A 12035-nucleotide genomic window follows, 5' to 3' on the forward strand; every position below is an offset into this window, starting at 1 on the left:
CGCCCCCGGTCCTGCGCAGGCCCGCCAGCAGGCTCCCGGCGCCCCGCCAGCAATGGTGAACCTAGGCCTGTCCCGGGTGGACGACGCCGTGGCCAACAAGCACCCGGTGAGAAGGCCGGCCTGGGACGCGGGCCCCGGAATACAGAAGCTGACTTGAGCGGGGCGGGGGCCTCGGTGGGAGTGCTGTCATTAGGGCAGGGGGCATAGAGTGGGGATCCTCTTGTGATGGAGATGGCCTCACGATGAGTGTGGTCCCCTCCCCCACGGCCAAGTGTGCCCAGAGGAGGGACAGGAGGGGCGGGTAACTGAGCCTTCAACCCTTCCCCCATCCCAGGGCCTGGGGGAGTATGCCGCGTGCCAGTCGAACGCCTTCATGAAGGGCATTTTCACCTTTGTCACAGGTAGGCTGGGTCAGGTGTCCTGGGCGGTGAAGAGACCTCACCCTCCTGTCTCACCCTGACTTCCCAGCAGGTGGCGCCAGGTCGCCAGCCTGCAGGTGCCGGGAGCCTGGCAGGTGCTGCGGGCACTCAGGCTGCGCCCAGGGGTCCTCTGGCCAGCCCCGATGAGGGGCTGGCTGATGGGGACCATGGCTCTTGGCAGGCACCGGCGCGACCTTCGGCCTGCAGCTGCTCGTTCAGAGGAAGTGTGCATACCCCTTTCAGTGGAACGTGCTGGTAGCCGTGGGTGGGTACTCCAGGGCTGGTGCTGGGAGCCCTGAAATGCACTCCAGTTGCTGCTGGCTCTTCAGCAGAAGTGGGTTCCCACTAGGGTCAGGGGTGGGGGCTGTGGTTCTGGGAGTCTCTGCCTCTTGGGATGGGGCTCCAGTTGTCAGTAGGAGCCCTGCTGGACCCCCCCACCACCACCACCTCCGCCCAGAAGCCTATGCCCAGGGTCCCTTTCCCTGAGAAGTACGGAGGCCCAGGCGCCCCCCCGCCCACTGGCCCCTGCCCTCCCCCCACCAGTCGCAGGCTCAGTGGCCAGCTACTGGGTAACCAGAGTGGAGACACAAAAATGCAGCAACCTCTGGCTCTTCCTGGAGACCGGGCAGCTCCCCAAAGACATGGGTACAGGTGAGAGTCCTGGGGATAGTGGGAAGTGGAACTGAAGCTGCAGTGCCCAGAGTTTTAGGCAGGCAAGCCTGGGCCCGAGGCCTGTCATGACATGGGGATGGAGGTGGGGTGGGAGGGAGAGGGCCCGTAGCAGACAGACTTTCCAGAGCCCTGCATGCAGGAGGAAGACTCAGGTGGGGTTGGGTGGCCCTGGAATGAGGAGTGCAGGGTGAGGAATGAGGGTACCCCAAGAAGAGTGGCCAGATTAAGAGGCCCTGCATCAGACACCAAGCTGATTGATCTCAGGCCTGACCTCCACTGCCTGCATCCTTCTTGTTCCAGGCCTCAGTTTTTTCCCCAGTAAAATGGGCATAGGAACCGGGAGCAGATTTGGGGTGTGGTTCTAGCTGTCTCCCTTTGCCTCTTACAGGTCAGCACAGATAGGAGTGCTCCATCCGGGGCACAGAAGGCCTGGGGCTGGAGAGTTCTAGAACACAGCCCTCAGGGCGTCTGCACCCCAGGCGGGCCCTCCCCCCACCAAGTGTCCCCTGCACATATGCATGGCCAGGTCTGTCAAAGCTGGGCCGGCTGCTTCTGCCCAGCCTGAGCAGCCCAGGAGGTCAGACCAGGAGGCACTGTCCAGCGAGAAACATGGCGGGCACAGAGCGGTAGAGGATCAGGCCTGGCTCATGCAGACTTGGCGGCAGCAGCTCTGGGGCGTGTGTTGGAGGGGACTTCTGCACCCACTGCTGCCCACACTCCCTTTCTGGCCCCTGTGTGCCCCTCAGTCCAATGTGACAGCTGCTGCTGGGGTCTGTGGGGCTAATAAATGCCTTGCGCTTTTCCCTACCTGAGTTCTGAAGCATTTGGGAAATGAGTCAGAGCTTTAAGATAAGAGATAAATGTCAGTTCAGTACCATATTGCTGACTGGAGGAGGTGCCAGGGCAGTTCCTCACTGGGAACCCCAGAATTAGACACCCCTATAGGACCACCGAGGCCTCTCCATAGGGGGGTCTGCGGCACAACTTGGCATGGAGGAGCAGAGCAGACGGTGCGCAGCCAGTCAGCGCCTGGCTCTTGGGGGACAAGGGACAGGAAGTGGCTGTGCCCACCTGCCTATCATTCTAAACACATCTCTCGGACTAAATCTCTTCTCTCCAGGGAAGGAGAAAGTGAGGGCTGTAGGGGGCCAGAGCCAGCTTACTGGAGCTCTGTCCTCATGGAGAAAGGCTCCTGAGTGGGCAAGGCCGCCCAGCTCACCCACCCCCACCAGAGGAAAAGGCGGAGATGATATAAAACCTGGGCGAAACTTCGTCCTTTACAGTGGGCTTCCAGTAGCACTGAAGGCACACAACCCAGGGCCACACCGCTCCAGCCCCGGCTCAGCCCCTGCTCTTCTCAGCCTAGCCGGTCATCAAGTGAACGTTTACTGGGCATCTGCTGTGCGCCAGGGAATCTGTTCATGGGGAGGTAAAATGACAGGGTGCCCAAGGTAACCGTGGCATAAGCAAGCTAGAGCCTTAGTTTTCTTTCATGTAAAAGTCCAAGTGGGTGGTCTAGGGCTAATAGGGGTCAGGGACCTGGGCTCCTTTTAGTCTGTCCCATGCTGTAACGGCCTCCATTCCAAACCCACCTCGTGGTCCCAGGGCAGCTTTGCCGGCTCCAAACATTGCGTCTCCATCCCTGTCCACGGGAAGGAGGAAGGGAGTGGAGGAGAGCAGTTAACTCACCGCTTCCACTTCCACACCACTGGCTAGAACTCAGCCCACCTAGAAGAGCAGCCTTGCTCTGGGCAGCCATGCGCCCCACTAGAATTCAGGGGTTCTATATCTGAGGAAAGGAGAACCAGTATTAGACAGCTCGGCCTCACGCCCCGGGAGAACGGAGCTGGGGGCAGCAAGGGAGCAGACCACGCCCACGGCAGGCCCTCTGACCCCCTGCTAAGACCCGGGCTCCAAGGGAGGGCAGAGGGTGAGCTTGGAATTTCAGACGGGACTGGTTCTTTTTAAAGACGGACAGTGGCCAGAAAGGTAAAGGGCCAGGAAGGCACACGGGTGAAGACCATGATTACGGATGAACTGGGTTCCCCCCTCCCATATTCAGTCTGCAGCCCTAACCCCCCCCCCCCGGTTCTCAGAATATGACTGTATTTGGGGACTGGGCCTTTAAAGCGGTGACTGAGTTAGAATGACGGTGGCCCTGACCAGTCTGACCGGTGTGCTTACGAGAGGAGGAGATCAGGACAGACGTACCGAGGAAAGACCCATGAGGACGCAGGGAGCAGCGGCCGTCTACAAGCCCAGGGAGAGGCCCCTGGACAAACCAGCCTGCTGACCCTTGACCTCAGACTCCCAGCCTCCAGGGTCGAGCGAGCGCACAGCTCTGCTGTTGAAGCTGCCAGTCTGTGGTGCTTTGTTATGCGAGTTGGAAAAAGTAACCCATCCAGGGTGCACCCCCAGAATGCAAGCTGGCCAAGGCTTGGGCCACAGGGCTGTAAGGGAAGCCTGAGCTGGAGTTGCAGAGGGAGGGGACTGACCCCTCCCGGAGTAAGTGACATCTAAAGCTAGGCCCAGGAATTCCCCAGGGAAGTGGAGATGGAGCAGGTATGGTCAGGAGGAGATGGGGGAGTGAGGGCTGAGGCTGGAGGGGTCTCGTGACCCCTAGGTCACCAGGGTGTGGAGTTTGAAGTTAGGCTGTGGCAGGGCGATGGAGACCCCACAGGCAGTGAGAGGTCAGAGGTCTTAGGCAGCTCAGTGGAGGACAGCCTGGGAGTATGGAGGAGGGGAGGGTGCAGGGGGGCTGGTGTGGGGTGCAGTGTCAAACCACCACAAATCACCTCCCTTGACCAAGGCAGTGCTCCTGAGCAGAGAGCAGCCACAAGGCTCAAGCTTCCAGGGGATGACCCCAAGGCTGGCTGGGGCCAGAGGGTGGGGTTGTCAGCATGGGCTGGGAATTCTTGGGTTCCCTGGGCATGCGGAACCTTGGCCCCCATCACAATGGGCCGAGATTCCGGGGACAATCTGAACTGCGGTTCTGCTGAGCAGGCCCAGCATAGAGGGCGGGAGGCGCAGAGGGCCCCTGGAGGACCCTGAGGGCCACCATGAAGGTTCCCAGTGAGGCAGATACGGAGGAGCAGATCCAGGAGCTGAAGACCATCACTCGGCTCCAGGGTGAGGCTGTCGCTAGGATGGCCCAGGGGGCTCAGGGGCTCCTGAGTGCAGGACTTTCAGTCTTAACACAGGGACAGTCCAGGGCATCTGGGCTAGTGGCCACTCTACTGCTCAAACCCAAACATAGCTGGGGAAGGAATCAAAGAGCCCGGGCACGCATTGGGCAGGGAGAGAGGAGAAGCTGGGGGCTTCCAGATTTGTGAGCTTAGTGGGCCCAAAGCCAGGGGGACAGGAGGGGAGCCACCTGCTTCCGCGGCAGGAGGGTCTGGAAGGGGTTGCTGGACTGCCTGTCCCTGGCCTCTGCCCCGCCCTCCCACTGCCCAGCACTGCCGTCCACTGAGAGCCGTCCAGATGTGCACTGCTGGGCAGTGAAGCCTCGTGGGGATACAGGGTAGGAGGAAGGAGCATGGCCCTGGAGGCAGCAAGTTCATGCCCCCACCTCAGGCCTCCTGGATGCCCAGCCTCCTCCCACCGGGGAACTGCGGCCAGGACCCCGGCCCACATCCTGGGTGTCCTGGCCCTCCACCCACCCACAGAGCAATGTCAGGCACTGCAGATCCAGGCGGTGAAGGAGAAGACGGTCAAGAACAAGGCGATGCTGGCTCTCCTGCGCGGCAACATCCGCCGCGGGGCCCAAGACTGGGCTTTGGCCAAGAAGGTGAACAACGGCGCCCCCTGCCTGCTGCCTCTTGGGGCCGGGCGCGCCCGGGCGCGCGCACACACGTAGACAGCGGGCACCTCCTCTCCTTTCTCCACTTTCTGAAGCCGCGGGGTGGGAGAGACAGTCTCCCCACCCCCACGTCAGAGGGCAGGGCCAGGTGCCCGACTGGGGCCCCTTTCCTGGGGTACCCCTGCAGCAGCCATGCAGGGGACACCGGGACCCTCTTCTCCGGACCCCCATCACATCCAAGCAGGGGTGGCCCAGATGCAGTCCTGTAGCGCTTTGCCTCTTGTGGCCCCAGGAGCTGGGGTCTTGCTGCTGGGCTAGCACAGGGCAGAAGAAGCCCGAGGAGAATGCCTGGAGGGGCTGGGGGCCTGGGGGAGGCAGAGGGGCCGGGCCCCCAGCTCAGCAGCTGCGCTCCGCAGTACGACCAGCGGACCATCTCCCAGGCCTGCGGGAAGGACGTGCCCATGAGGCTGGGGCACAGCCGCTGCACCATGGAGGTAAGGGAGCAGGAGGGACCCCTCAGCTCCGCTTGGCCAGTGCACCCCCAACTGCGTTGTGGAGCCGGTGGGGAGCAGAGCGAGTTCCCAGCGCCAGGGTCCCTGTGGGGTCGCCACAGTTCCCTCCCCGTCCACCTGGCTCCAGAAGGGGTCCATGGCCCCCGCGCACCCACGCGTGGACCGTGCCCTCCGCGACCCAGGTGGCACGGGAGAAACTGCGCAAGTACGTCTTCGACCGCGTGAATGTGCACAACGTGCTGATCCACCTGGTGCGGAGGCGCGGAGAGAAGCTGGAGAGCATGCAGCTGGAGCTGGCCAGCCTGCAGAGCCAGCCCGACGCCACTAAGGAGGAGTTGCGCATGCTGCAGGTGCCGGCGGGGAGCGGGGCGGGGCCCTGGAGAGGCAGGGCTCGGGGGTGGGGCCCTGGTGGGCGGGGTTCCGCGGGAGGGGCAGGGCCCCCCCAAGAAAACCCAGCCCCGTCCCCGCCGGCCTCGCCTCCAGGTGGCCTGTCTCCAAGCACTCTCAGTGTGCCCTCCCGCCACCCCCAGGTCATCCGCCAGCTGGAGAACAACATAGAAAAGACAATGGTCAAGATCACCACGAGCCAGAACGTCCAGCTGCTGTACGTGGACCTGCTGGATCACCTGAAAAGAGTGAGCCCCCGCATCCCGCCGCCGAGAGCTGCACGCCGGCCCCAGGGAGATCGGCTGGCCGGGAGGGCTGGGACTTTCAGGCCCCCGCCTGAGCGCAAAGCTGGGCTCTCACCGGCGGCGGGGCCCTGCGGGGCAGGCCGACCCCGTGCGTCTCTCCTCCAGGCCAGGTGACCCCTAGAGAGACAGATCCCTACTCTGGGCGCCAGCTCAGCAGCGGCATCTTGTAGGTGGAAAGCATTCTCTCAAGAACTTGTTATTTGCTGCTCCAACAAGGCATATCATGTGCTACATCAGAATTGTCTGGGTTTTCTTGCATGTATTTGAAGGTTTAGTGTTGTTCTTACTCTGCCCCATCCTTTTTCACTGGCTGGCTTCTAGGGGCAGGAGCTGGGTCCTGCACCCTCAAAAAGTCCCTAACATCTTCCAGAGCAAGCCGCCTCTAAGCAGGCCAGTAACCATGGATTGCTGCCCACTTCTTCCAAGCCAGCCAGCCTGCTCCCTGCAGAAGGGGCCAGGGGAGGCCCCCAGGGGCTGTGAGCCCTGGTGTGGGGGGAGACCCCTTCACCGGAGGCCCCCCCCCGGGCCCCCACACAGCAGAGCATAGGCACCTGCCACAGGCCAGGTGCCAGTGGATAGAGAGGACAGGCGGACAGGAGGGCTGGAGGGCGGGTGCCAGGGTGCTGAGAGGGGCAATTTGGCGGGGGGGGGGGGTGCAAGGAGAGTGAGGGAAGCCCCCCAGACTCCTTCCCGAGGCTGGGGGAGGGGGAGCCCTGGAGAGGCGAATGGGCACACAGCTCTTCCCGGCTGGGGTCACGTCCCCCAAATCCTGCCTGCAGCCCCATGAGCCCAGCAGCACACAGCCTCCTCCTCCAGGCTGCCCCTCTTGCCTTGAAGCCCTGGTCCTGAAGGCTCACCCAGCAGCCCTGCCCACCTCTCCTTCCTGGGCCCACTCCTCCTCAGAACTTTCCCACTCCAACTGCACTCTGGGCTCCAGCCCATCTCTCACGTGGATGCATTATGTTCCCCCCGTGGTACCTTTTTATCTTTTCAAAACATATGCTTAAAAAAAAAACTCCTGTGGTCATCTGCATTTAAAAAAACAGTGAAGATTCTAGTTGTAGATATTAACAACAAAGTGCCAACAGCCAAGATACCGTGGATATTTGTGAACCTGACCATATGCTAAATGCATGATTATACCTTCTAAATCCACGTTGAGAGCAACCTTCTGAAAGAGTCATTATTACCGTCTTACACTTGGGGAAACTCAGAGAGGTTAAGTGGCTTTCCCAAGGTCCCACAGCTAGCTGGTCAGGTCAGCCTTGGTCTTGAGCCCTGAGTCTCTGACCCCTCTGCTTCACTTCAGATAGCAGCCAGCCTCCTTGGGTTTCAGTGTCACCTCTGACACAGTGGGACATCCTATCACCACTTCTTCAGAAGTGTCTCTGGGCTCTGACCCTGGGCAGTGAGAGTCCACCAGGAAGATGCTGTCTTCCCTCCCAAAACACTTCCTTTCATCTGTTCTGTGCCCGGCTGGGGCCAGAGGCCATACTTGTCCCCGGGGCTTGCACAGTTTAGTCTAGGGTGAGGGGTAGGGAGCAGGTGTGGTCTACTCTGCAGGGGTGAGAACTGGGGAGGGGCGAGGGAAGCCCACCAGCCCTTGCCCCTCTGACACAGAAGCTGGCAGGATACCCCACAGAGCTGGACAAGCTGCAGAATCTCGTGGGTGACTACTGCTCGGAACTGTCAGATATGACAGTCATGTCCCAAGATGCCATGATGATTACAGATGAGGTCAAGGTGAGCTCAGGTCCCAGGACTGGGGGGCCCTGCAAGGGCTATCTCTCAAACCTGTCTGGCCCAGTGTCCATTGGGACACCCCCATCCCCACACCACCTGAACTTACTGGAGGAATCCAGCCACTGCCAGGCCAGTCTGCTCTGCTCACACCATAAACCTGGACAGAGGGGGTCCTGCCAGGCACAGAAGCCGTGAGGTAGACGTAGGAGGCAGAGAATTAGCCTGGTCCAAGCAGGCTCTGGAGGTTGGAGGTTGGACAGCACAGTCTTGGGAGGTAACAGAGCCAGATGGAGGTGTGAGGGGCTGGAGCCTGTGAGCCCGTGTGGGCCCACAGGTGGTGGGGCTGAGATGTAGCTCCCTAACCTGGAGCCCTGGGAGGAGATGGAGGGGAGGTGGAATCAGATTCGTGCTCCCAAATGGGTGCACTCTGGCTGCAAGACACCTCTGTGGGGCATGTCCCAGATGGTCCCTGACCTGTGGCTGCCACCCGAGTGACCCCAGGTGGAGGAGTGTAACAGAAGGGAAGGCACCACGGCGGAAAGCAAGGGGGATGGTGAAGGCGGCAGGCGGTGCGGTTTCGGAAGAAGGGCATGGCCAGCAGTGCTCTTCCCAAACCCAGGAAGATGAGGATGAAAGTGACACTGGATTAGCACCCCGGGTGGCCTTCGTGGGACAGCCCCCTCCTTTCCTGTGTCCCCAGATGAACATGAGGCAAGGGGAGGCTACCTTCATTGAAGAGCGCCGGGCGCGGGAGAACCGCCTGAACCAGCAGAAGAAGCTGATCGACAAGATTCACACCAAGGAGACCAGCGAGAAGTACCGCTGGGTGAGTCGGGCTGGGAGGCGCAGCCCTCCACGACCCCAGCCCAGCCCCGAGGGAAACGGGGTGCGCCCCCAGCAGGGGGCGCTGCTCACCACCTCCTCCCCCTTCCATCAGGGCCAGCGGGACTTGGACTTCCCCTCCAATCTGATGGGTCCGGAAACTCCGAAAGGTAAGCCCTCCGCTCCTGCCGCCCCAGCCAGGGTCCCAAGAGGTCAGATCACCACGAGGCTAGGTGTAGCCTGCAGTGGCCAGGGTGAGGGACACAGGAGAGTGCCAGCAGCCACAGCGCACACTTCAAGGACTGCTACCAGCTTTGGGCTCTCAGCCGCGCGTGGCTGAGTCCCCAGCTTCTCAGCTGCAAAACGCACTTCACAGTGTCCCTGGCACCCCAGGGCCTGCTATACAGTGGCTCCTCAGAAAAGATGAGTTGTGTCCCCTGGTCCCCTGAGCCACCTCTGAGAAGTGCCACTAAGCCCCCCTGAGCCAGGCTGCTCCTGGCCCTCTCTGGACGGAGCTACCCTGGGGCATCCTTCAAGGGCTGGGTGAGGAGGGAGCCAGTTAAGGTTCAGGCAACTCTGATGGGATGGGTACCCAGCTCTTGGGTGGCCTCCCCTGACAACACATGGGGGCATGCAACGGCCTCGCACAAAGCCCCACACCACTCCTTTGTGCTGGCCGTTCTTCCCCTCGGCTCTGCCCAGTGAAGAGAAGAGAGACTTCCAAGGCTGATATCGAATACCAGACGGATGTGTCCGCTTTGGTGGAGAAAGTCAAGACTGCTGTGCGGTGCTCCCACCTCTGGGTACTGCTCTCTGGCACTCCCAGGGTATGGGCGGAAGAGCTGGGCCAGGGTCTGCAGGCCCCTTTTGCATGAAACTGACACACAAAGTAGCGGCCCCCACAGCTCAGAGTAGAGGGCACTCCCGGGACACGGCTGGCAAACCCAAGCCACGTCCCAGGAGCTGCACAGAGCCTGTCGGAACTTGAGGATCAAACACTGAGAACATGGCCTCCACCTACCCAAACCAACAGCATCATAATGATCAGCTGTCTCTCCACCTGCCCCCCTTTTATTTTAATCCGATCTGGGTTTATTATTAGTAAGCCTTGAGCTTCTGTCCATGGTCCTGACATAAGCTTGTCCACCTTAGACAAGTGACTTAAAGCCACACAGTGTCTCAGCGGTGGTCTCTGTCTCTTCCTTGGGGTAACTGCCCCCTCTGCCTGTCATGAGGGTTACATGCAATGCCACACACACGGAGGGCTTCACCCGATGGCTGTCCTCACAGGCCCTCAGCGCCCGGCCACAGTCAAAATTACCGACCACTAGGAGGGACCCAGAAGAACCAGCTCCCTCCTGGCTCACATCTGCTCCTCTCCCCACTGGCCCCACCAGGACATTGCCGGCCGGTTCCTGGCTCAGCAGAACATGGAGGAGAACCTGGAACTGCAGATGGAGGACTGTGAGGAGAGACGGGCACAGCTGGAGGCCTTGATGAAGAAGCTGGAGGTGGAGGAGGCAATGCTGAAGTTCCACCAGATGCCCAGCTCCGTCAGGTACCCAGCAGGCCCCTGCTTCCCACTGGGCTGGCACCAGGCTGGGAGCTGAGCATCCCCACTGCATGGGGCCTGAGAGTGCTCTGCAGATGGGCTGTGGAGGTGCAGCAAGGGGCCCTATGTGCCCGCATCTCAGCTCTTGAGCCCAGATTTAGCACAGCACCCAGCTCAGGACCCCGCTGCCCTGCCCTCGGCCCAGCACCTCCTTCCCTCGTCCTCAACAGCTTCAAGTCTGTTGAGAAGAAAGTGAAGGACATGCTGAAGGAGGAGGAAAACAGGCTGCAGCAGGCCCGCGCCAACATGACCAGGAGCCAGAAGCTGCTGCTGATCATCCAGACCGGCATCGACAACCTCTACATCCGCCTGATCGGCATCCCCGTGCCCACGGCCCCGGTAGCAGCCAAATGGGGAGGAGCCGCGGCACACAGGGTCCCTGGGAAGGGTCAGAGGGAGACGGTTGCTCTCTCGGCTACAGAAGGAAGCAGAGGTCTCCAACACCCTGGATGTGTACAGCAAGCTGGCGTATTGTGAGGGGAAGCTCCTGGTCCTGGCTGACAGAGTGCAGATGCTATCCCGGACTGAGGAGGTAGCCCTGGGCTGGGGGCTGCCCACACATCCCACGTGCCCTTGGAGCTGACTGTCCCCCGTGCCCTGCAGGTCAACACGAAGGTGAGGGACGCCCTGGAGTCCTCAACTCTGAAAGAGAAGCAGAACACCAGGATCAGCTTTGAGGACCTGGAGGAGGATGTCATAGGTACCGGCCAGGGAGAGCTGGGGACCAGGCTGCCCAGCAGCCAGAAGGGGTTGGGGGGTGAGGTGGCAGGTCTGAGCTGTGCGGTGGGGCGGGGGGAGCGAGGGATGGCACTCACTCCGTCTGACCAGGGCAGCCAGGAGGGACAGTGGGGGCTAAAGGGATGGAGAGGGTGTGTCAGTTGTACCCACAGGATTTTAATTTATGGAAGTGACTTAGTGAGACTATTGCTGTTGAAATAATTTACCACCTTTCCTGACACAGTGGGGCACCAGTGCCAGTCCACAGGCAGGGGGAGGCATAGGTCAGGGCCCTTATTGGGGCCTCTGTGGGAAGGGTGAGGCAGGGCAGGGTACACAGCTTAAGTGCCAGCCGTTCAAATAATTCTGGCAGGTTTGGGGGCATCGGGGCTGTCCCCTGTTGTGTGGTACCTTTCCCCGGGTGACTTGGGCTTGGTGTGTGGGTTAGAGGTGGTCGGAGGTGGACACTGGATGGGTTGGGTGAGTCCTGGGCTGTGACTCTCCCGGGTGTACGAGACCCCAAAGGCCAGAGAGTCAGGGACACGGAAAGTACGAAATACACATCGTTAGTACAATGGCCGCGTGATGAAGGGACGCCGGTGCAGCCCAGGCTCTGGGAACCCAGACGGAGCAGAGGGGCTACGGGCGTGGCTACCCTCCCCCGCCCTCCCTTGCAGAGACCTTCCAGTTCGCCGACGTGGACCACAGCTACGTGCCCTCGCGGGCCGAGATCAAGAGGCAGGCCCGGCGGCTGATCGAAGGGAGGCTCAAGGTGGCCAAGAAGAAGAAAAAGTGACAGGAAGAGGAGGAACCCGCCCCGCCCCCACACCCCGCCCCCCAGCTGGCATTGGTTACACAAATAAACATTTTTTCAGGACTGCGGGGCACCTGGGGGAACGCAGATGTGGGGGATCACGTTGGGAACTCGTGGGTTGTTCGATGTGGATGGGCCCGGGGGTTGAGCGGTGAGGGTGAGTAGGGTCTGGGGAGGGATGCGGATGGGGCTCTGGGCTGAGCTGAAACCCGGGAGGCAGCTCGGAAGGCGGG

General features: G+C 61.2%; 2 protein-coding genes across 6 annotated transcripts in view; both read left to right on the plus strand.

The window, feature by feature from the left end:
- LOC105100496 (transmembrane protein 141) lies at positions 1-11866 on the plus strand. Of its 5 annotated transcripts, XM_031450952.2 has the most exons (16): positions 1-106; positions 335-401; positions 601-684; positions 4757-4878; positions 5307-5384; positions 5585-5752; positions 5933-6037; positions 7715-7837; positions 8538-8663; positions 8775-8829; positions 9362-9462; positions 10057-10217; positions 10442-10610; positions 10693-10803; positions 10875-10971; positions 11666-11866. In XM_031450952.2, exons 1-16 carry the CDS (start codon positions 53-55, stop codon positions 11782-11784), a joined length of 1740 nt encoding a protein of 579 aa, XP_031306812.1. In that variant the 5' UTR covers positions 1-52; the 3' UTR covers positions 11785-11866. The 5 variants fall into 5 exon arrangements, with proteins under 5 accessions (XP_031306812.1, XP_031306816.1, XP_031306813.1 ...); XM_031450953.2 differs by lacking the exons at positions 1-106; positions 335-401; positions 601-684 and adding an exon at positions 1489-2520; XM_031450957.2 differs by lacking the exons at positions 1-106; positions 335-401; positions 601-684 and adding an exon at positions 2380-4220.
- The window catches only part of RABL6 (RAB, member RAS oncogene family like 6), a 22220-nt gene continuing 22035 nt past the window's right edge, over positions 11851-12035 (plus strand). Inside the window, exon 1 of the mRNA XM_064490768.1 lies at positions 11851-11959. The gene's annotated coding sequence lies outside the window, so the exon portion shown is untranslated. The remainder of the gene's footprint in view (positions 11960-12035) is intronic.

The sequence above is a fragment of the Camelus dromedarius genome, chromosome 10 (assembly GCF_036321535.1).
Source record: "Camelus dromedarius isolate mCamDro1 chromosome 10, mCamDro1.pat, whole genome shotgun sequence".
Classification (NCBI taxonomy): Eukaryota; Metazoa; Chordata; class Mammalia; order Artiodactyla; family Camelidae; genus Camelus; species Camelus dromedarius.

Bases quoted from the DNA above. Each gene is read 5' to 3' on its own strand.
- LOC105100496 (XM_031450953.2), top strand. From the start codon at position 2,082: ATGGAGGAGCAGAGCAGACGGTGCGCAGCCAGTCAGCGCCTGGCTCTT. The intron at 4,879-5,306 runs GTGAACAACGGC...TGCGCTCCGCAG, and splicing joins ACTGGGCTTTGGCCAAGAAG to TACGACCAGCGGACCATCTC. The intron at 5,753-5,932 runs GTGCCGGCGGGG...CGCCACCCCCAG, and splicing joins AGGAGTTGCGCATGCTGCAG to GTCATCCGCCAGCTGGAGAA.